General features: G+C 39.5%; 2 protein-coding genes across 3 annotated transcripts; both read left to right on the top strand.

Moving 5' to 3' along the window:
- Positions 1-8,889: 8,889 nt before the first annotated feature.
- LOC311171558 (olfactory receptor 5B3-like) lies at positions 8,890-10,677 on the top strand (the record flags this gene model as incomplete). 2 transcript variants are annotated; one of them, XM_084234520.1, is made up of 2 exons in its annotated part: positions 8,890-9,104; positions 9,908-10,677. In XM_084234520.1, 2 exons carry the CDS (start codon positions 8,936-8,938, stop codon positions 10,675-10,677), a joined length of 939 nt encoding a protein of 312 aa, XP_084090646.1. The 2 variants fall into 2 exon arrangements, with proteins under 2 accessions (XP_084090646.1, XP_084090645.1); XM_084234519.1 differs by having other exon boundaries at positions 8,936-9,010; positions 9,814-10,677.
- Positions 10,678-19,646: 8,969 nt separating this feature from the next.
- Positions 19,647-20,579, top strand: LOC311171298 (olfactory receptor 5B3-like; the record flags this gene model as incomplete). Its single annotated transcript, XM_084234027.1, has 1 exon — positions 19,647-20,579. The coding sequence occupies one exon, from the start codon at positions 19,647-19,649 to the stop codon at positions 20,577-20,579; it is 933 nt and encodes a 310-aa protein (XP_084090153.1).
- Positions 20,580-25,044: the final 4,465 nt, after the last annotated feature.

Raw genomic sequence — 25,044 nt, forward strand, 5'->3', positions numbered from 1 at the left:
AAGCTCTCCGGAAAAAAAAAAGAAGGAAATGGAGGCATCACACTCCCAGACTTCAAACTATACTACAAAGCCATAATCATCAAAACTGCATGGTATCGGAACAAGAACAGACATACAGACCAATGGAATCAAATAGAAAATCCAGAAATAAACCCACAGATTTATGGTCAACTAATCTTTGACAAAGGAGCAAAGAATATGCATTGGAGCAAAGAAAGTTTGTTCAATAAATGGTGCTGGGAAAACTGGGTCGCTACATGCAAAAGAATGAAGCTTGACCACTACCTCACACCATACACAAAAATCAACTCAAAATGGATTAAAGAACTCGACATAAGACCTGAAACCATAAAATATATAGAAGGAAATATAGGCGAAACACTACGGGATTTGCACATCAAAGACATCTTTACAGACACATCACCCAAAGCAGTGATAGTGAAGACAAAGATAAACAGCTGGGACTACATCAAATTACTTTTTTTTTTTTTTGACAATAGACATGAAATTTATTTAAAAGTCATACAATCTTTCACAGGCCTAACTCAGTGATAATACCAGAAGATGAGAGGATTTAAATAGCATAATTTTGGGGTATTACTTTCTTTTTTTTTTTTATTAATTTTATTGTTATATTCCCCATACAATTGCAGCCACCCCATTCTGACCCCAATCCCTCCCCTCCCGCCCCCGCCCCCCTAAAAGTGACTCTGGTTCATAGTTTTTTGTTGATTTTGATTTTCACTTTCTTATATTCATTTTCCTGGTCCCTTATTTAAGTTTTCTAGATTCCTGCTATGAGTGAGACCATCCGGTATTTTTCTTTTTCTTTTTGGCTTATTTCGCTGAGCATGATCCCTTCCAGCGCCATCCATGTTGCTGCAAATTGCATGTGTTTATCTTTTTTGAATGCTGAGTAATATTCCATGGTATATATGTACCACATCTTCTTGATCCAGTCATCTATTTTTGGGCATTTGGGTTGTTTCCAAAGCTTAGCTATTGTAAACAGTGCTGCTATAAACATAGGGGTGCAGGTGTTCTTTGGAATTGATGTTTCTGTGTCCTTTGGGTAAATACCTAGGATTATTTTCTTTGTTCTTTGTTGTTGTTGAGTCTTATCAGCACTTTGCAGATTTTTGTGATCAGTCCTTTATCATTAGTGTTGGGTGCAAAAATGTTCTCCCAGTTGGTGGGGTTTCTCTTTGTTTTTGTTATTGTCTCTTTTGCTGTGCAAAAGCTCTTTAATTTGATGTAGTCCCAGCTGTTTAGCTTTGCCTTCACTATCACTGCTTTGGGTGATGTGTCTGTAAAGATGTCTTTGATGTGCAAATCACGTAGTGTTTCGCCTATATTTCCTTCTATATATTTTATGGTTTCAGGTCTTATGTCTAGTTCTTTAATCCATTTTGAGTTGATTTTTGTGTATGGTGTGAGGTAGTGGTCAGGCTTCATTCTTTTGCATGTAGCGACCCAGTTTTCCCAGCACCATTTATTGAACAAACTTTCTTTGTTCCAATGCATATTCTTTGCTCCTTTGTCAAAGATTAGTTGACCATAAATCTGTGGGTTTATTTCTGGATTTTCTATTTGATTCCATTGGTCTGTATGTCTGTTCTTGTTCCAATACCATGCAGTTTTGATGATTATGGCTTTGTAGTAGAGTTTGAAGTCTGGGAGTGTGATGCCTTCATTCCCTTCTTTTTTTTTCAGGAGAGCTTTGGCTATTCGGGGTTTTTTGTGATTCCATATGAATTTCATCAATAATTGTTCTATTTCTTTGAAGAATGACATTGAGATTTTGATTGGAATAGCATTGAATCTGTATATTGCTTTTGGAAGGATGGCCATTTTAATAATGTTTATTCTCCCAATCCATGAGCAGGGGATGTCTCTCCATTTCTTTGTGTCTTCTTCTATTTCTTTTAACGGTGTTTTATAGTTTTCTTTGTATAGGTCCTTTACCTCTTTTGTTAGATTTATTCCCAAATATTTGATTTTTTTTGTTTCAATAACAAACGGGATGGTTTTTTTGATTTCTTCTTCTTCAGATTTATTGTTTGTGTATAGGAAGGCTACTGACTTTTGCGTGTTGATTTTGTATCCTGCCACTTTACTGAACTGATTGATGAGTTGAATTAGTTTTTCTGTGGAGTTTTTGGGGTTCTCTATGTATAATATCATATCGTCTGCAAATAGTGATAGTTTGACTTCTTCTTTTCCTATTTGGATTCCTTGGATGTCTTTCTCTTGTCTTATTGCCCTGGCTAGGACTTCCAGTATTATATTGAAAAGCAGTGGTGAGAGTGGACATCCTTGTCTTGTTCCAGATCTTAATGGAATTGCTTTCAGCTTTTCACCATTGAGAATGATACTGGCTGTTGGCTTGTCATAGATGGCCTTTATGATGTTGAGGTATGTTCCTTGTATCCCAAGAATTTCAAGGGCTTTTATCATGAATGGGTGTTGCACTTTGTCGAAAGCTTTCTCAGCATCTATTGATAATATCATATGGTTTTTATATTTCTTTTTGTTGATGTGTTGGATAACGTTGATTGATTTTCGGATGTTAAACCATCCTTGTGTCCCTGGAATGAATCCTACTTGGTCGTGGTGAATTATCTTATGGATACATTGTTGGATTCTGATAGCTAAAATTTTATTGAGGACTTTTGCATCAGTGTTCATTAAGGAGATTGGCCTGTAGTTTTCCTTTTTTGTGTTGTCCTTGTTCAGTTTTGGTATTAGTGTAATGTTGGCTTCATAAAACGTGTTTGGTATTGTCCCTTCCTTCTCAATTTTTTGGAAGAGTTTGTGAAGGATAGGCACTAATTCGTCTCTGAATGTTTGGTAGAATTCATTTGTAAATCCATCAGGTCCTGGGCTTTTGTTTTTGGGGAGGTTTTTTATTACCATTTCAATTTCGCTAATTGTAATTGGTCTGTTTAGGTGTTCTATTTCTTCTTTATCTAGCTTTGGGTGATTGTAGAGTTGTAGGAATTTGTCCATCTCCTCTAGATTGTTGAACTTGTTTCCATATAACTGTTCATAGTAGTCACTGATTATCCTTTTGATTTCTGCTGTGTCCGTTGTGATTTCTCCTCTTTCATTTATGATCCTGTGTATTTGTGCTTTCTCCCTTTTTTCCTTTGTGAGCCTGGCTAGGGGTTTGTCTATTTTATTTATTTTTTCAAAGAACCAGCTCTTGGTTTCATTGATCTTTTGGATTGTTTTTTAGTTTCAATTTCATTTATTTCTGCTTTGGTTTTTATTATTTCTTTTCTTCTACTGGTTTTGGGTTTTTTTTGTTGTTCTTTTTCTAGATCTTTGAGCTTCGAGATTAGGTTGTTTCTTTGCGTTCTTTCTTGTTTCTTGATGTGAGCTTCTATTGCTATATATTTTCCTCTTATTACTGCTTTTGCTGCATCCCATACATTTAGGATATTGGTGTCCTCCTTGTCGTTCAATTCAAAAAATTTTTTAATTTCTTCTTTGATCTCCTCATTAGTCCAATGGTCTTCCAGTAGTGTGGTTTTTAATCTCCATGAGGTGGGAAAGTTCCTTGCCTTCTTTTTATGGTTTATTTCTAGTTTGATGCCTTCATGGTCAGAAAAGATGGTTGATATGATTTCAATCTTGGTGTATCTGTTGATGTTTGTCTTGTGCCCCAGTATGTGATCGATCCTGGAGAATGATCCGTGTGCGCTTGAGAAAAATGTGTACTCCGTTTTTTTGGGGTTTAGTGTTCTATAGATGTCTGTTAAGCCCAATTGCTCTAGGTCCTTATTTAGAGCTTTGGTTTCTTTACTTATTTTTTGTCTTGTTGATCTATCCATTGTTGATAGTGGTGTGTTGAAGTCTCCCACTACGTATGTGTTTTCTCTGATGTCTGTTTTCAGAGAGGACAACAGTTGTCTGATATATTTTGGTGCTCCTTCGTTTGGTGAGTATATGTTAATGAGTGTTATTTCTTCTTGAAGTATTGTCCCCTTGATCATAATGTAGTGACCATTGGGGTCTCTTTTTATCTTTTTGAGTTTGAAATCTGTTTTATCTGATATAAGTATAGCTGTTCCTGCTTTCTTTTTTGGTCCATTTGCTTGTAGGATTGTTTTCCATCCTTTAACTTTGAGCCTATTTTTATCTTTTGTAGCTAAATGTGTTTCCTGGAGACAGCAAAAGGTTGGGTTTTGTTTCTTAATCCAGGCTGCAACTCTGTGTCTTTTTATTGAAGAGTTTAGTCCATTTACATTTAGAGTTAATATTGGTATGTTAACATCTGTATTTGCCATTGTGTTTGTCTTTCCTTTGATTTTATTTATTTATTCTTTTAATAACTTTTTTTTGGCCTTCTTTCATTGTTATTCGAGGGACTACATCAAATTAAAGAGCTTCTGCACAGCAAAAGAGACAATAACAAAAACAAAGCGAAACCCCACCAACTGGGAGAACATTTTTGCACCCAACACTAATGATAAAGACTGATCACAAAAATCTGCAAAGAGCTGATGAGACTCAGCAACAACAAAGAAAATTATCCAGTCAAAAAATGGGCAGAAGAGCTAAAAAGAAACTTCTCTGAAGAGGAAATGCAAATGGCCAACAGACATATGAAAAAATGTTCAACATCACTTGTCATCAGGGAAATGCAAATCAAAAGTACCATGAGATACCATCTCACACCAGTGAGAATGGCACATATTAAAAAAACTAGCAACAACAAATGTTGGCGAGGGTGTGGAGAAAAAGGAACTCTTCTGCTTTTGCTGCATCCCATGCATTTAGGATATTGGTGTCCTCCTTGAGATGACTACATTATTTAAACAAACTACATTATTTAAACAATTGATGCCAAGTCACATTTTACGTGGAGCAAACCAGTAACCACCCCACACGCCTGCATGAGGAAGCTGTGATACTTCAGTTTGGGAGTGTAATTTAGAGACCACTCAAGGAAAGATTGGATCTATGGGCTTTTGTGAAAAGGAAAACATTTTCTAACCATGATTATAGTGGTAATGCAAATTGAATGATAAAACAAATTGTTAAAGGTACTCAATAAGACATCTTCCACAAAGATCAGAAATGAAAATAAAGTATAAGTGAAATTAAATTTTAACATGGAGAGTACCTTGTGCTGTACTATTTATAGTAACCAAGATATACAAGAAACCCAATGCCTCAAAACAGACAAATGCATCAAAAAGCTGTGAAATATTTACACAATGGAATATTACTCAGCAATCAAAAAATAAAAACTGATGCCATCTGTGGCAACATGAATGGAGCTGGAAGGGTTTATGTTAGCTGAAATACATAAGAAGGAAAAAGATAAATATCAGGTGATCTTACTTATATGTGGAATTCAGAGAAATCAAAAAAAGTCAATAAAAAGTGAAAGCTAACAAACTGACCATAAATGAGGCATACAACAAAGGAGAGGAGTAGAGAACAGTCAAAACAGAGGAGCAAGAGGGGTAAAAACAAGGAATGGTCATGGTCATGATGGTTCATGAGTAATATGGTGACTACAATGATGTAAGAAAAAAGTTTTCATTAATAAATTTTTCTTAAATAAAGGACCTAATGCTGCAAAGATATGAAGGTTTAAATTAGAATATGTTTGCTATTGGGATTGCAAAGTTTGGAGACACAGTTTTACAATTTAAGTGTATTTACCAGAGTTTCAAAAGCAACTCCCTGACATTAACCCAAATGAAATAAAAACTTATGTTTGCACAAAAATTTTAGCCAGGCTTTTATATCAGCTTTATTTATAATCACCAGACTAGAAACAATATAAAAGGTTCTCAACAGAGGTAAGAAGAAAAAAATAAACATAAGGTTCACAACAAGGAATACTGCTTTGCAATTTAAAATGCCACTATAGATACAGGTGAAAATGTACATGGACTTAAGCTGAATTAATGTTAAGTAAAAAATGCCAGATTCAAAGACTACGGATTCTGAGGCTCTAGTGCAGGACATTCTTACAAAGGCAAAATTATATGAAATAAGCAGGTCAGTAATTATGACAGCGCTGACTCCAAAAAGCTGAAGGGCCAAAATCTTTGGAAATACATTAAGACATGAGCATACTACTCTCTGCAACTGGTTAATTTTAAAAAAGAAAATAATCTGAAAGAACAATGCAAACACATACGTACACCCTAAAAATATGTGATGTGGTTACTCAGGCAGCTTGAGTATTGCATCATTTGGAAAGTAGAGTGAGGAGCCTGAGGTGCCCACATAGGGGACGTCCCCTGAGAACTTCATGTCTTTATAATCCACTCTCAGCCCCAGTCCACAGACCCGCGGTGACTCTGGTAGCCTTGTTTACGATGGCCAGACTTTGGTCCAGCCCCTTTGAACATCATGTGTTCATCTGAATGCTGATGGTTTGCACATGCAGACCTTCCTCGGATCTCTGGATTTCCTACGAACTTGCAGCCATGGCCAAGAAAACACGACAAGGTAAAAATGATCCTGAATAACTGAAATGAAAACCCCTAAATATTTAAGTTGTTTTATAGACATAGGTTTGTAACTTGCAAATACATTCCCATGGCCTGCAGGAAAGAGGTAATGTTATTATGGCTGTTTTATCAATAAGAGGAAAACAAGTGACCCGTCCAAAACCACAAGAGAACACATGGTAGATTCAGGACTTGAACCCATGTTAATGATTTTTCCTCCATCCTTCCCTGAAGTAGAGACCTTGGAACCTGCGCCACTACTGCACAGAGCATCTCCAACACAGACTGTGCATTATTCCCTGGCTGGATTTTTTTTACACTCTCCGGGATTGACTGTCCTTTGCTTTCAGTTGAAAGGTAAGCTTCTATATTCAATATGCTTTTAATGAAAGCTGTAATTCATGCAAAAGTCATGGGGCAGCTACTGTGATTTTTTGCACACAGACATAGATATTTTCAACAATTTCCTTGAAATCTGAGATGAAACTGGGGAGTGTCAAAATTCCACTACACAAACTTAGATGATGCTAGGGGACCACACTGCTCCCTACAAAGGATGAGTAGAGTGGGGGGAATGTGATGCTGTGATTAGACAAAATTTCATCTAATCCACTACAAATCAGCATTGGTGATAAAAAGAAATGAAACCCGGAGTGTGAAATGACTTGTTGAGGCTGCAACAGGAACCAAAGTGAAATAGCAAAATCCAAATTTATTTCAACATTTTCTGCAGAATGGCATCCTTACTATTTCTCTCTCATCCACACATGTTGACAGTGATGTAATGAAACATTGAACTTTTGATTTGGTCAAAACTGAATCTTGAATCTTCTTCAAGCTGTGTGATTGTAGATGTGACAAAGTTAAAGAAATTCTCAGTTTCTGATGGTGAAATTAAAATAAGAACATGATCCAGACTTACACACACTTATATGTACAAAGCTCTTTGCATTGCTTATTGCACATGTATGTGTTAACAGGGTTTGTGTATCTTTGCAAAGGCAACACGCTTTGGGCTACGCATCTGAAGTTCAGTCCCCAGGGCAGAAGGAAGGGAATCACAGACAGCATCTTAGGCTGCCCTTCCAAAGGCAGCTGAGTCAAACAAAATGAATTGAAATACTGGCCCTACAATAAAATATTCAACAACATAATATTTGCTTAAACATAAATGTGCAGGTTAAAGGCAAGCCACAAACTGCACTTTCATCCTCCATCTCTGTGATTCAAATATGGGAGACAGTGATGAAAACAGAATGAGTGTAAGAAAGGAGACTCCAAGGCATGGAAACTGACCATAGATCTCAGCATCCGGGAGTGATGGAGGAATTCAAGGGGAGAGATGGGGGTGGAGCACAATGGACTATGGTGGAGGACCATGATCATCCCGTGGTTCCAGAACCACCAGGACCACACCTGAGCAGGGATGCTCTATTGTGGGGGAGAAAAATGAACAAGGATGTAAAATAATGCAGTTCAGTTAAGAAAAAAAAAAAGGGAGACAGAACTGATTATAATATGGATTCCAGAAGTAAGTTAAGAAAGGAGTACAATATAAAAGGGAAAGTGGCCAGTGGCGCAGGGGACAGAGAGTTCTGGAAGGTGTTGAACATCTGGTGCCCCTGGAGTGTGAGAGGAGACAGATTAAAGAGGGAGGCTGCAGGACTTCAAAGCTCACTCATGCCTGACGCCCCGAGTGTTTCCCGAAGCAACACAGAGGCCATCCCTCCGGTTAATAATACTTTCTGCCTCAACCTTTAGGCTGCACACTCGATATTTTAGTCCTGTTTACACATCATCACACTTAACACTCACAGTAGTACCCTGAGTTAGGTCTCATTTCTATCTTATTTTCGTAGACAGATAAAACTAGATTAGAGGGCTTAGGATAGTGTAATTATTCCTGGTAGTATATGGGGGGCTGATAAGCAGCTGTTCCATGAACACAAGTTCCAGCACAGCGCCAAGCCCTCCCTCAGAGACTCTCCACTGCTGACACGCACATGCCCCCCTACTCCAGGCAGCGCACCATGTCCTGTGCACAGAAGTCTTAGCCACTTCACTGTGGATCCCCAAACACTGAGATTTCAGCAGTGGACATGATGAGTAATTGTAAAGAGAGTTTTGTCTGATTTAATTGAAATGCAGGAAAGAGGATCAGACTTGGAAAACAATTAACTCTCAAGTCTCAGTTTAAACATATTAAAGAATTAAAACAGGTGAGGTGATCCACAGTGATTCCTTATTCACCAGTTTATAATTCTAGAAAATTTATATGTGAAATTATGTATTGAAGTTCACATACTAGGTACGCAATGTTTGAGATACACACCCTTGCTATAATGAAACAATAACTGAAGTATATAAACATTTAGGTTTCCTAAATGTATCCATAGTTAACTATCTATTCCTTTATTTCTTCTTGCTGGAGAACATCTGATTTCTAAACAACCTCCATGGAGAACACCACAGAAGTGACCCAGTTCATCCTCCTAGGACTGACCAAAGTCACAAACCTAAAAGTCCCACTTGTAATGATCTTCACTCTTATATATGCCATAAATGTCATCGGGAACCTGGGGATGATCCTGTTGATTCTTTCGGACTCTCGTCTCCACACACCATGTACTTTTTCTTCAGTAACCTGTCTCTGATGGACTTCTGTTACAGCTGTTACAGCTGCCATCCCTATGGTCGTGGCTGGCTTGTTCACAGAAGTTTAGTCTAATTTAATTGAAATGTAGGAAAGAGCACCAGACTTGGAAAACACTTAACCCAGGAACAAAATTTGGCTTGCCAATGAATTTATGTGGAACCATGAATAAATGACTCCTTCTCTTGTGCCTGGCTATGTAAAGAAAATAATGACTACCCAGCCTCAGAAATTGTTGAGTAGAATCAGTGAACACAGCTGTAGCCTCCGAAGCTCGTCTAAGCAAAGCTCAGCTCTCATTCTAAATTTCAGATTGCCCAGTCTTTTTCAGTAAACTTTCAAGTTTCGGTTTAAAGAATGAAAAACTGGTGAGGGGATCCATGAAGATTCCTTATTTATCATGTTAGAATTCTAGATAATTTATACATTAAATTAAGCATTGATGGTCATGTTTTAGGTACAGAGAGCCTGGAGACACACACTATTGCTATTATAAAATAATGACCCTGGCATATAAAAATTTATGTTTCATTGTAATTTTGACATCTAACTCTCTGTTCCTTTATATCTTATTGCTGTAAGTCATCTGATTTCCAAACAACCTCCATGGAGAACACCACAGAAGCGACAGAATTCATAATCCTAGGACTGACCAAAGCCACAAACCTACGAATTCCACTTATAATGATCTTCACTTTTATATATACAATAAATGCCATCGGGAATCTGGGGATGATCCTGTTGATTCTGTCGGACTCTCGTCTCCACATGCCCATGTACTTCTTCCTCAGTAACCTGTCTCTGATGGACTTCTGTTACTCTACAGCTGTCACCCCTACACTCATAGCTGGGTTGTTCGTAGGAGACCTAGTCATCTCTTACAATGCATGTGCTGCTCAGATGTTCGTTTTTGCAACCTTTACCACTGGGGAAGTTTTCATCTTGGCTGCAATGGCCTTTGACCGCTTTGCAGCCGTGTGCAAACCCTTGCATTACACCACCATCATGACCACAGGTGTGTGCGTGGTTCTGGCTATACTCTGCCATACTGGTGGCTTCATCAATGGCATGATCCATGTTGGGGAAGCATTCAGTCAGAATTTCTGCAGCTCCAATAAGGTCCATCACTTTTTCTGTGATGTTCCAGCAGTCATGTCTCTCTCTTGCTCTGATAAGCATATTTCTGAGATGGTTCCTGTTTATGTAGACACCTTAATTGTATTTTTTTGTCTTTCGGTTATCTTTGTATCCTACGTGTTCATTTTTATCACCATCTATAGGATGCGCAAAACTGCAGGCTATCATAAGGCTCTGTCCACCTGCGCTTCTCACATCACTGCCATCACCATCTTCTTTGGGCCGATCATCTTTATGTACTTACAGCCCAGCTCCAGCCATTCCATGGACACAGACAAAACAGCATCTGTGTTTTATACAATGGTCATCCCCATGCTGAACCCTATAGTCTACAGCCTGAGGAACAAGGAGGTCAAGAATGCATTCAAGAAGCTGGGTGAGAAGATAAAATTGTCTCTTGGATTGTGACTTTAACATTGTGTGGGGCATAATTACCTTTCATGCCTCTCGATCTTCTTCATGTACTGACCTATATTTGCAATACAACTAAGTCCTGAAGTGACGCCCTCACCTTTACTAAAGTCTATTGTCTAGAATGAGGAAAGCTGACAACAATGGAAGCCTAACTAAGAATGGCTAAGGAGAAACACAAAATGTGTGTTTCTATGTTTCAAAAATACATATAAATCATATTTGACTTATTCACTTGTTCTGCATGTATTTTCTCTGCCATGGCATGACAAACACTTGGGTGCATCAAATTACCAAAAGGCAAATGAGAGTATTGTTCTTAACAAAACTAATTGAAATATTGAATTGGGATATTGATATATAAAATATGTCACAGTGTGTTTACTTGAAAAATAATCTAAGACTTCTAATTTGGGGGGAAAGGGATAAACTCATAGCACTCTGTGTTTATTTCATTAGCATATTTTATTGACAGAATATAGACAACATCATACACGAATCAAAAATTCTGCCCTGCTTGAGTCATTTTGTGAGCTTATATTTTCTCATTATACCTTTCAAAAGGAAAATAGCCACAACAAATACAAAGAAGAAAAGTACAAGCATTTTCAATTTCTGCCTAGAGGACTCCTAATTTGCACACATTGAAAAACATGCAGTGAGACATTAACAATGTGTTTAATGTGTACAAGTGCTTCTGATGGTTACCCTTGCTTATAAAGCCAAATTTAGTTAAGTTTCATTGTATCTTTTCACTCCTCCAGTATATTCCACAGTTCATTCACAATAATGTATTTCAAAATTTCCTCACAACTCCAAACAGCGATTATGTCCTTGTGATTTTATCCTTGCTGGCTCCTCAATGGGGACTGTGAAGATTCTGCTTCAATGACATTCTATCCCAATTGTTGTCTTCAATTGTCATCTTCAATAATGTTCATCACCCACCAAATGGATTGATATTTTGTAAGGAAAGTGAGAAAATCATGCTATTTTTTGCCTTCCACACAACAGACAACCCATACCTGAAATGCTCAGGTGGTGAAGAGTAAACCATTGGGGCACAGTCCTTGGCCAGTTTAAGTGCCCCTCACTGCCCTGTATCACTAGCACCCTATCTATGTGAGATGTCAGATAAATGATGTCTTCACAAGGTACCAGATTGGGTGAAGTTGAGAGCCAACACTCTCCGAAAGGAATACAGATAACCAAATACAAGGAATACTAGCAAACAAAAAGGGTCTCAAAAAAGACAAGTAAGCCTCCTATGGTAGTCAGCCTCTTAAAGTCATCCATGTCCAAATGTGGGTGAATCCACTGAGAGCACATGGAGGTCATGCCGAGACACATGCATGGCCCAGTGCATACTTGTTAGAGTTGTGGAGACAAGTGGGAGAGGACAAGCAGTACACTCCCATAAAGAGACAGGCTACAGAGAAGGGAAAAGCTGGCGACTCCAGACCCCAGGCACATGCCCTGTGCCTGGAGGATTATTTGCTGCCAACCCCAGTCTGGGAGGAGGCCCTGTTTGCTTTGATAGGATAAGGGCCAAGGGACACATTCACAGAGGTTGGGATGGGACGAGAGGCCATATGAGGAGCTTGCTGTCCACTGGTTCCCAACCAATATGCAAAGGGTTTTGGACTTAGTAGATACGGGGGCAAGTGTACTCTGATATATGGAAATGCATAGACGTTTCAGACATCTTCTTTTATACCTGACAGCTATGGAGACCTGAGTGTAGGTGACAACAGTGACATGACCCCTGGGAATTGGGAGATTATCCTCAAAGGATTATTAGTTGTATGTGTTGCTAATCTTGGAGTACATCCTGAATGTGGATGTACAATATTGTTTGTTTAGAAGCCACAGCTGAAGAATTTTGCCTTAGGATACATTAGCGGAAGGCCGTGTTGCACATACACGGTCAGTGTCCACCCACACAACTGCCAGTCCCGAGATGAGTGACCAGTACTAAACATATCGGTTGTCATGTGGCCACAGAGAGATTACGGGTACAATGGCAGAGTTGGAGAGAGGGGCAATGTGTGTGCTTCCCTCATCCTCTATAATTTGCCTGAGCGGCTGTTGAAGAAGCCTCATGGCTCTTGGCGTATAACAGCACATTCCCAAGTTGAAGAAAGTGATTCCACCCTTGCATGCAGCAATGTTTTCAGTGGCTGAATTGATGTGCTCTCTGAGTAATGACCTGGGCACATAGCACTTCAAAGCTGCTTTAGCTAATGCTTACTTTTCCATTGCTCCAGCACCAGAGAGTCTAGACCACTTTGCCTTCACATGGGAAGGCCGCAGTGGACATTCACTGAGTTTCCTTGGGGTCACCTGCACAGCCCTACTCTGTGCCACAGGCTGGTGGCAGCTGACTTGGCCCAGTGGGAGAGACCATCCTTGGTGCACTTGTCCATCATGTCGATGACACCTTAATGAGCAGTGACTGTCTTGCAGATTTGAAAAAGCTGTACCTCTCCTGTGGACACACCTAAAAACATGTGGCCTGGGCTGAGCAGCTTCCATTACTGTTGGTATTTCTTCTGCAGGTTATGAGTACTGGGTCCTCCACTCCTCGTCAAGGGAACTGGCAGAAGAATGACACATAGACTGTATTGTGAAAAAACCCTGATGAGGTGGAAATTAAGGAAAATGAATAAATCAGGCTATTTTTCACATTCCACACAACACACATCCCATACCTGAAATGTTCTGTTTCTCATCATTTGGACATCTAGCAAACTACCATGGGCTGTACAATGGCAGCAATGTCTTTGTTGCGTGACTGTGGGCACCTAGTGTGTCAAAGGGGCTAATGAGTGGAGTTGCTGTTCTGCCCCATTTAGTGCTGAAGTCTCTCCCTTGATCTGTCTGCCTGACTGCGTGTATGGTCCCCTGTCTCACCATGAAAGCTCTGAAAAATCTACTGAAGTCTCCAAAGTTTCTTCTCGTCTACAAGAACTGACAATGAAACTTCCCTGGCCTGCAATGGCTGTGAGACACATGGCCTAACTCTGTAATAACTCCCTCTACAACTGGACTCTGAATTCCCAGACATCGGTGACATGGCTTTCATTATAACATGATGCTTGGACATAATATGCGTGTTGCACAGTAGATTCTAGTAACTATTTGTCAATTGAATGCATGAAATAAAGGTTGGAGTCTAATTGTCCCATGTGTTGACTCTTTGAACAACTGATTATAGTGCTTCCCCTGTAACTGAGATCTGCCAGACTTCAATAGTACTCCAAGCTATTGAACAGGATTGTTTCTTAGAAATCCAGCTCAAGAGTGTCATCTCAAACCACTCCATGAGCAGAACCTCATTTCATCTTTAGAACTCTTCTATGAGGGTACCCAATACTATTGCCCCTCCACTTGTAGGTGGTATACTGAAGTGTAGAGAGATTAAACTACTTGGCCAAGATCGTCCTATAAACCTTGACAGAGCCAGCACTTAAAGATAGTTCTCCACGACAGCGCAGCTCACACTTGAGACAACCACACTCAAATACCGTCATAAAAGAGATAATTCTGCCTGGGGTGTTGTTAGTGTGTGTGTGTGCTGTGCTAACATACATTTAAAGAGGTATGAACCTATCCCGATAAATCATATAGTGTTGTCAACTTCAACACAGTGTTATATATCACAGCAAAAAATTAATAGTAATAATAAACATTCATCTAAAATACTAAAGATGCTGAAATGATTTTTAAAAAGAACGAAATAGACACTTTAAAACATACATGGCAAAACCCACATGGCCCAGCAGTGTCTGGTCCATCTACCTGTTCTGCTCCCTGCTCTGTTTCTGGTGAAATCTCTCACCCTCCCGTGCCTCTGATATTTACCCCAGTTCTTGTATAAATAAATAAAATCTTTAAAAATAAATAAATAAAAATATGCATGGCCAAGTAGTGCATTAAAAAGCGCTCATCATCACTTACCATCAGGGAAGTGCAGATCAAAACATCCATGAGACACCAGCTCTCCCCTGTGAGAATGGCCCATCTCAAAAAGACCCGAAACAAGGGATGATGAGGGTTTGGAAGAAAAGGGACCACATGCACTCTTGGTGGGAATGAGTCATCTACAGTGTGTAAAACATTGTTACCTCAGTAAGAAATACAAATTTCAAAAAGAATTTAGTGGAGTTACGGGGACAAGATCAGCACGCAAATTCAGATATTCTATTCTCAAGCAGTGAACAGTGACAGTGAAATTAAGGAAGCAAATGCATTCACAATAAATCTGAAAGAGTAAATAAACCATCAAGAGATAAAATTAACCAAAGATATGACTGAATTGTACTCTGAAATTTTTGAATAATATTGAAAAGAATTTTAATAGACCTAAATAAATTTAAAATACCCCATGTTTGTGGTAGTTGTTCTTATTCTTGTTGTGAGATGTAGAATTTTGTTTCATAAGTTTTCTAGAATAAAGACTATTCTTTGTAAGGTGTAATCTCGAAGTCTGCAATTTTACCTGTGATCCTGAGTAGTGTGTCAGGTATTTCTCTGAACTCCACAATTGCCTCACCATGTTCTTCACTCAACATTCACTCATAAGCCTTTGAAGTATTTTCCAGAGTTCTAACAAATTTCATTCACAGGGTATTTGTTTGATGTTTCAGAGATCTATAAAGAGATGGACCCTTGCTTTTTTATGCCTTTCTTTTTTAAGGACACTGATTATTACATTTGGGTTCACCAAATAATCCAGGTAAATACCTCATTGTAGTTCTCTTACTCTAATAACATATGCAAAGTACAAATTAATTTCTACCAAAAAATATTCAAAGTAGGTTCTGACTCATGCAATATTTACAGAATCCAGGAACTGACCTGATATGTGTGAGAACATTTATTCAGGCCTTGCTGATTCCTTCTCACCGACTCTTCCCCTTGCCCAACTCCCAGGGGCCTGGCCAAGTGCAGGGCTCCCTCTGGGTGCTCATCCAAGGCTATGAGGCTTCCACATCCGCAGCTGCTCTGTCCACACATGAAGCCTCTTCAATCCCTGTAGCGGGAGAGGGATAATGGACAGTAATGGGTCTGCTTCACGGCACCCAGAATGACACATGCCAATTCTTTCTAAGTCCATGCTCTACAACTGACACCTGACACATTGTACCAAAAATGGACAGGCACATGTAGGGAAGCAGACGTAATGTTTAAACACCACTATTTTGTGACCCACACTGCAGTAATGGTTACCTACAGTAATACTGAACATTTCAGAACACCTGAAGTGTGTTAGATACTTTGTCTGGTTTGTCTGTATGGGACCTGCAAATCTTGACAATCCTAGGAGGATGCCTGATGCAATAATCTCCCTCTCACACATGAGAAGCTGAAGTTAGATGATTAAATTATTTAAACAATTGATGCCACGTCACCTTTTATGTGGAGCAAACCAGTAACCACCCCACATGCCTGCATGAGGAAGCTGTGATACTTCAGCTTGGGAGCATGAGCTTAGAGACCACTCAGAGGAAAGATTGGATCTATGGGCTTTTGTGAAAAGGAAAACATTTTCTAACCATGATTATAGTGGTAATGAAAATTGAATGATAAAACAAATTGTTAAATGTATTCAATAAGACATCTTCCACAAAGATCAGAAATGAAAATAAAGTATAAGTGAAATCAAATTTTAACAAGTAAAGTAACTCATGCTGTACTATTTACAGCAACCAAGATACAGAAGCAACCCAAATGCCTCAACACAGACAAAGGCATCGAAAAGCTGTGGAATATTTTCACAATGGAATATTACTCGGCAATCAAAAAGAAAACTGATGCCATCTGTGGCAACATGAATGGAGCTGGAAGGGATTATGCCAGCTGAAATAAGTCAGAAGGAAAAAGATAAATATCAGATGATCTTACTTATATGTGAAATACAGAGAAATAAAAAAGTCAAAACTAGCAAGCTGACCACAGATGAGGCATGCAGCAGAGGAGAGGAATAGGAATAGAGGGCAGTCAATACAGAGGAGGAAGAGGGATATAAACAAGGAAATGTTGTGATGGTGCATGAGTAATATAGTGGTGGGAGAATGATGGTGTCTACAATGATAAAAGAAAAAAGTTTTAATTAATATTTTTTTTTAAATACAGAACCTAGTGAATGTTTAATTTACAATATGTTTCCTTTTGGGAATGTAAAGTTTTCAGATTCATCATACAGTTTTACAATTCCTAGTTAATGAAGTATATTTGCCAGAATTTCAAAAACAACTCCCTGATATTAACACAAAAGAAATAAAAATTTATTTTTGCACAAAGATTTCAGCCAGGCTTTTATATCAGTTTTATTTATAATCACCGGACTAGGAACAATATAAAAGGTTCTCAACAGAGGTAAGAAGGAAAAAGAAAAAAGGTTCAAAACAAGGAATGCTGATTTGCAATTTAAAATTCCACTATAGATACAGGTGACAATGTGCGTGGACTTAAGCTGAATTATGTTAAGTGAAAATTGCCAGATTCAAAGACTATGGATTCTGAGGCTCTAGTTAAAGATATTGTTCAAAGGAAAATGTATGTGAAATAAGCAGGTCAGTAATTATGACAGCGCTGACTCCAAAGAAGCTCAGGAGCCAATATCTTGGAAATACATTAAGACATGAGCATAATACTCTCTGCAACTGGTTAATAAAAAAAATGTGAAATAACAATGAAAACATGTATGTACATCCTAAAAATATGTGATGTGGTTACCATAGGCAGCTTGATTATTGCATCATTTGGAAAGTGGAATGATACTCAAGGTGTCCACATGGGGGACGTCCCCTGAGAATTTCATGTCTTATAACCCACTCTCAGACCCATCCACAACCCACAGTGAACTTTGGTAGCCTTGTTTTACAATGGCCAGACTTTGGTCCCAGACCTCTGAATATCATGTGTTCATCTGAATCTGATGGTTTGCATGTGAAGATCTTCCTCTGTTCTCTGGATTTTCTCGAACTTGCAGCCATGGCCAAGGAAACACGACAAGGTAAAAATGATACTGAATAACTGAAATGAAAACCCCTAAATGTTTGTTTTATACACATTGGTTTGTGACTTGCAAACTCACGTCCGTGGCCTGCAGGAAAGAGTTAATGTTATTATGGCTATTTTATCAATAAGGGGAAAACAAGTGTCCCTTCCAAAACCACAAGAGAACACATGGTAGATTCAGGACTTGAGTCCATGTTAATGATTTTTCCTCCATCCTTCCATGACCTAGAGACCTTGAAAACTGCACCAACTACTGCACAGAGCTTCTCCAACAGAGTCTGTGCATTTTTCCCTGGCTTGATTCTTTTTACACTCTTCAGGATTCACTGTCCTTTGCTTTCAAGCAGAAGGTAAGCTTCTATATTCAATATGCTTTTAATGAAAGCTGTAATTCATGCCAAACTCGCGGGGCAGCCACTGTGATGTGTTGACACAGACATAGAAATTTTCAACATTTTCCTTGAAATCTGAGGTGAAAAAGGGGGAGTGTCAAAACATCCACTAACACAAATTTAGATGATGCTAGGGGACCCCACTGCTCCCTACAAAGGATGCGTGGAGTGGGGGGAATGTGATGTTGTGATTAGACTAAATTTCATATAATCCACTACAAATCAGCATTGGCCATAAGCAGCTGTTCCATGAGCCCAAGTTCCAGCCCAGCGCTGAACCTTCCCTCAGAGTCTCTCCACTGGTGACACGCACATGCCCCCCTAATCCGGGCAGTCCACCACATCCTGTGAACAGGAGTCTTAGTTACTTCACTGTGAAACATTAAAACACTGAGTTTTGCGCAGTGGAGATGATAAGTAATATAAAGAGAGTTTTGTCTAATTTAATTGAAAAGTAGGAAAGAGGATCAGACTTGGGAGACATTTAAATTTCAAGTCTCAGTTTAAACATTTTAAAGAATTAAACAGGTGAAGTGATCCACAGTGATTCCTTAGAATTCTAGAAAATTTATACGTTAAATTATGTATTGAAGTTCACATATTACTTTTGGAAAGTTTGAGATATGCACCCTTGCTATAATGAATCAATGATCAAGGTATATAAACATTAGGTTTCCTAAATGTATCCACAGTTAACACTCTATTCCTTTATTTCTTCTTGCTTTAGGACATCTGATTTCTAAATAACCTCCATGGAGAACACCACACACATGACCTAGTACATCTTCCTAGGACCGACCAAAGTCACAAACCTAAGAGTCCCTCTTGAATATTCACTCTTACATATGCCATAAATGTCATTGGAAACCTGGGGATGATCTTGTTGATTCTTTTGGACTCTCGTCTCCACACACACATACTTCTACTCAATAAACTTTCTCTGATGAACTTCTGTCACTCTACAACTGTCATCCCTACAGTCATGGCTGGGTTGTTCATAGGAGTTTAATCTAATTAATTAAAATGTAGAAAAGAGCATGAGACTTGGGGAACACTTCACCCAGGAAAAAAATTTGGCTTCCCAATGACTATATGTGGAACCATGAATAAATGACTCATTCTCTTGGGCCTGGCTATGTCAGGAAAATAATGACTACCCAGCCTGAGAAATTGGTGAGAAGAATCAGTGAACACAGCTGTAGAGTCCAAAGTTTGTCTAAGCAAAGCTGAGCTCTCATTGTAAATTCCAGAATTGCACAGTGAGACTTTTTCACTAAATTTTCAAGTCTCGGTTTAAGAATGAAAAACTGGTGAGGGGATGCATGACAATTCCTCATTCATCAAGTTAGAATTCTAGATAATTTGTGCACTAAATTATACATTGATGGTCATGTTTTAGGTACAGAGATGCTTGAGACACATACCCTTGCTATAATGAAATAATGAACATGGCATATAAGCATTTATGTTTCATTGTAATTTTGACATCCAACTCTCTGTTCCTTTATATCTTATTGCTGTAAGTCATCTGATTTCTAAACAGCCTCCATGGAGAACACCACAGAAGCAACACAGTTCATCCTCCTAGGACTGACCAAAGAGACAAAACTACGCATCCCATTTGTAATGATCTTCACTCTTATATATGCAATAAATGCCATCGGAAACCTGGAGATGATCCTGTTGATTCTGTTGGACTCTCGTCTCCACACGCCCATGTACTTCTTCCTCAGTAACCTGTCTCTGATAGACTTCTGTTACTCTACATCTGTCAGCCCTACAGTCATAGCTGGGTTGCTTGTGGGTGACCTGGTCATCTCCTACAGTGCATGTGCTGCTCAGATGTTCATTTTTGCAACCTTTACCACTGGGGAAGTATTCCTCTTGGCTGCAATGGCCTATGACCGCTATGCAGCTGTGTGTAAACCCCTGCATTACACCACCATCATGACCACAGGTGTGTGCGTGGTTCTGGCTATACTCTGCCATACTGGTGGCTTCATCAATGCCTGCATCCATGTTGGGGAAGCATTCAGTCAGACTTTCTGCAGCTCCAATAAGATCCATCACTTTTTCTGTGATGTTCCAGCAGTCATGTCTCTCTCTTGTTCTGATAAGCATATTTCTGAGATGGTTCCTGTTTATGTAGACACCTTAATTGTATTTTTTTGTCTTTCGGTTATCTTTGTATCCTACATGTTCATTTTTATCACCATCTATAGGATGCGCAAAACTGCAGGCTATCAGAAGGCTCTGTCCACCTGCACTTCTCACATCACTGCCATCACCATCTTCTTTGGGCCGATCATCTTTATGTACTTACAGCCCAGCTCCAGCCATTCCATGGACACAGACAAAACAGCATCTGTGTTTTATACAATGATCATCCCCATGCTGAACCCCATAGTCTACAGCCTGAGGAACAAGGAGGTCAAAAATGCATTCAAGAAGCTGGGTGAGAAGATAAAATTGTCTCTGTGATTATGATTTTAACATTGTGTGGGGCATAATTACCTTTCATGCCTCTCGATGTTCTTCATGTATTGACCTGTGTTTGCAATACACCTAAGTCCTGAAGTGACGCCCTTACCATTACTAAAGTCTATTGTCTAGAATGAGGAAAGCTGACAACAATGGAAGCCTAACTAAGAATGGCTAAGGAGAAACACAAAATGTCTGTTTCTATGTTTCAAAAATACATATAAAGGATATTTGACTTATTCACTTGTTCTGCAGGTATTTTCTCTGCTGTGGCATGACAACCACATGGGTGCATCAAATTACCAAGAGGCAAATGAGAGTATTGTTCTTTATTTTTTCTTTTTTTTTTAAATAATAAATTTTATTTTTATATTCCCGATACAATGGCAACCCCCCCATTCTGACCCCAATCCCTCCCCTCCTGCCCCCCACCCCCCAAAGAGTGTCTTGATTCATAGTTTTTGTTGATTTTGATTTTCACTTTCTTATAGTTATTCATTTTCCTGGTCCCTTATTTAAGTTTTCTAGATTCCTGCTATGAGTGAGACCATCAGGTATTTTTCTTATTCTTTCTGGCTTATTTCGCTGAGCATGATCCCTTCCAGCGCCATCCATGTTGCTGCAAATTGCATGTGTTTATCTTTTTTGAATGCTGAGTAATATTCCATGGTATATATGTACCACATCTTCTTGATCCATTCATCTATTTTTGGGCATTTGGGTTGTTTCCAAAGCTTAGCTATTGTAAATAGTGCTGCTATAAACATAGGGGTGCAGGAGTTCTTTGGAATTGATTTCTCTGTGTCCTTTGGGTAAAGACCTAGGAGTGGAATTGCTGGATCATATGGAAGCTCTATGTTTAATAGGTCCAGAAATCTCCACACAGCTCTCCATAGTGGTTGGACCAGTTTGCACTCCCACCAACAGTGCAGAAGAGTTCCTTTTTCTCCACACCCTCGCCAACATTTGTTGTTGCTAGTTTTTTTAATATGTGCCATTCTCACTGGTGTAAGAGAGCATTGTTCTTAACAAAACTAATTGAAATATTGAATTGGGATATTGATATATAAAATATGACACAGTGTGTTTACTTGAAAAATAATCTAAGACTCCTAATTTGGGGGGAAAGGGATAAACACTCTGTGTTTATTCCATTAGCATATTTTATTGACAATATATAGACAACATAATACATGAATCAAAAATTCTGCCTTGCTTGAGTCATTTTGTGAGCTTATATTTTCACATTATACCTTTCAAAAGGAAAATAGCCACAACAAATACAAGGAAGAAAAGTACAAGCATTTTCAATTTCTGCCTAGAGGACTCCTAATTTGCACACATTGAAAAACATGCAGTGAGACATTAACAATGTGTTTAATGTGTACAAGTGCTTCTGATGGTTACCCTTGCTTATAAAGCTGAATTTAGTTAAGTTTCATTGTATCTTTTCACTCCTCCAGTATATTCCACAGTTCATTCACAATAATGTATTTCAAAATTTCCTCACAACTCCAAACAGCGATTATGTCCTTGTGATTTTATCCTTGCTGGCTCCTCAATGGGGACTGTGAAGATTCTGCTTCAATGACATTCTATCCCAATTGTTGTCTTCAATTGCCATCTTCAATAATGTTCATCACCCACCAAATGGATTGATATTTTGTAAGGAAAGTGAGAAAATCATGCTATTTTTTGCCTTCCACACAACAGACAACCCATACCTGAATTGCTCAGGTGGTGAAGAGTAAACCATTGGGGCACAGTCCTTGGCCAGTTTAAGTGCCCCTCACTGCCCTGTATCACTAGCACCCTATGTGGGATGTCAGATAAATGATGTCTTCACAAGGTAGCCAGGTTGGGTAAAGTTGAGAGCCAACACTCTCAGAAAGGAATACAGGTAACCAAATACAAGGAACACTAGCAACCAAAAAGGGTCTCAAAAAAGACAAGTAAGCCTCCTATGGTAGTCAGCCTCTTAAAGTCACCCATGTCCAAATGTGGGTGAATCCATTGAGAGCACGTGGAGGTCATGCCGAGTTACATGCATGGCCCAGTGCATACTTGTTAGAGTTATGGAGACAAGTGCGAGAGGACAAGCAGTACACTCGCATAAAGAGACAGGCTACAGAGAAGGGAAAAGCTGGCGACTCCAGACCCCAGGCACATGCCCTGTGCCTGGAGGATTATTTGCTGCCAACCCCAGTCTGGGAGGAGGCCCTGTTTGCTTTGGATAGGATAAGGGCCAAGGGACACATCCACAGAGGTTGAATTGGGACCAGAGGCCATTAGAGGAGCTGCTATCCACTGGTTCCCAACCAATATGCAAAGGGTTTTGGACTTAGTATATACGGGGGCAAGTGTACTCCGTTATATGGGAAGGCGTAGACGTTTCAGACATCTTCTTTTATACCTGACAGCTATGGAGACCTGAGTGTAGGTGACAGGAGTGACATGATCCCTGGGAATTGCGAGATTATCCTCCAAGGAATATAAGGTCTATGTGTTGCTAATCTCGGAGTACATCCTGAATGTGGATGTACAATGTTGTTTGTGTCTGGAAGCCACAGCTGAAGAATTTTGCCTTAGGATACATTAGGGGAAGGCCGTGTTGCACGTACATGCTAAGTGTCCACCCACACAACAGCCAGTCCTGAGATGAGTGACCAGAACTAAACATATCGGTTGTCATGTGGCCACAGAGAGATTACGGGTACAATGGCAGAGTTGGAGAGAGGGGCAATGTGTGTGCTTCCCTCATCCTCTATAATTTGCCTGAGCGGCTGTTGAAGAAGCCTCACGGCTCTTGGCGTATAACAGCACATTCCCAAGTTGAAGAAAGTGATTCCACCCTTGCATGCAGCAATGTTTTCAGTGGCTGAATTGATGTGCTCTCTGAGTAATGACCTGGGCACATAGCACTTCAAAGCTGCTTTAGCTAATGCTTACTTTTCCATTGCTCCAGCACCAGAGAGTCTAGACCACTTTGCCTTCACATGGGAAGGCCGCAGTGGACATTCACTGAGTTTCCTTGGGGTCACCTGCACAGCCCTACTCTGTGCCACGGGCTGGTGGTAGCTGACTTGGCCCGGTGGGAGAGGCCATCCTTGGTGCACTTGTCCATCATGTCGATGACACCTTAATGAGCAGTGACTGTCTTGCAGATTTGAAAAAGCTGTACCTCTCCTGTGGACACACCTTAAAACATGTGGCCTGGGCTGAGCAGCTTCTATTACTGTTGGTATTTCTTCTGCAGGTTATGAGTACTGGGTCCTCCACTCCTCGTCAAGGGAACTGGCAGAAGAATGACACATAGATTGTATTGTGAAAAAACCCTGATGGGATGGAATTTAAGGAAAATGAATAAATCAGGCTATTTTTCACATTCCACACAACACACATCCCATACCTGAAATGTTCTGTTTCTCATCATTTGGACATCTAGCAAACTACCATGGGCTGTACATTGGCAGCAATGTCTTTGTTGCGTGACTGTGGGCACCTAGTGTGTAAAAGGGGCTAGTGAGTGGAGTTGCTGTTCTGCCTCTCTTAGTGCTGAAGTCTCTCCCTTGATCTGTCTGCCTGACTGCGTGTATGGTCCCCTGTCTCACCATGAAAGCTCTGAAAATCTACTGAAGTCTCCAAAGTTTCTTCTCGTCTACAAGAACTGACAATGAAACTTCCCTGGCCTGCAATGGCTGTGAGACACATGGCCTAACTCTGTAATAACTCCCTCTACAACTGGACTCTGAATTCCCAGACATCGGTGACATGGCTTTCATTATAACATGATACTTGGACATAATATGCGTGTTGCACAGTAGATTCTAGTAACTATTTGTCAATTGAATGCATGAAATAAAGGTTGGAGTCTAATTGTCCCATGTGTTGACTCTTTGAACAACTGATTATCGTGCTTCCCCTATAACTGAGATCTGCCAGACTTCAATAGTACTCCAAGCTATTGAACAGGATTGCTTCTTAGAAATCCAGCTCAAGAGTGTCATCTCAGACCACTACATGAGCAGAACCTCATTTCATCTTTAGAACTCTTCTATGAGGGTACCCAATACTATTGCCCCTCCACTTGTAGGTGGTATACTGGAGTGTAGAGAGATTAAACTACTTGGCCAAGATCGTCCTGTAAACCTTGACAGAAATAGCACTTAAAGATAGTTCTCCATGACAGCACAGCTCACACTTGAGACAACCACACTCAAATGCCTTCATAAAAGAGATAATTCTGCCTGGGGTGTTGTTAGTGTGTGTGTGCTGTGCTAACATACATTTAGAGAGGTATGAACCTATCCCGATAAATCATATAGTGTTGTCAACTTCAACACAGTGTTATATGTCACAGCAAAAAATTAATAGTAATAATAATCATTCATCTAAAATACTAAAGATGCTGAAATGATTTTTAAAAAGAACTAAATAGATGCTTTAAAAACATACATGGTAAAAC

The sequence above is a fragment of the Talpa europaea genome (assembly GCF_964194135.1).
Source record: "Talpa europaea genome assembly, chromosome: 1".
NCBI classification, from domain to species: Eukaryota; Metazoa; Chordata; class Mammalia; order Eulipotyphla; family Talpidae; genus Talpa; species Talpa europaea.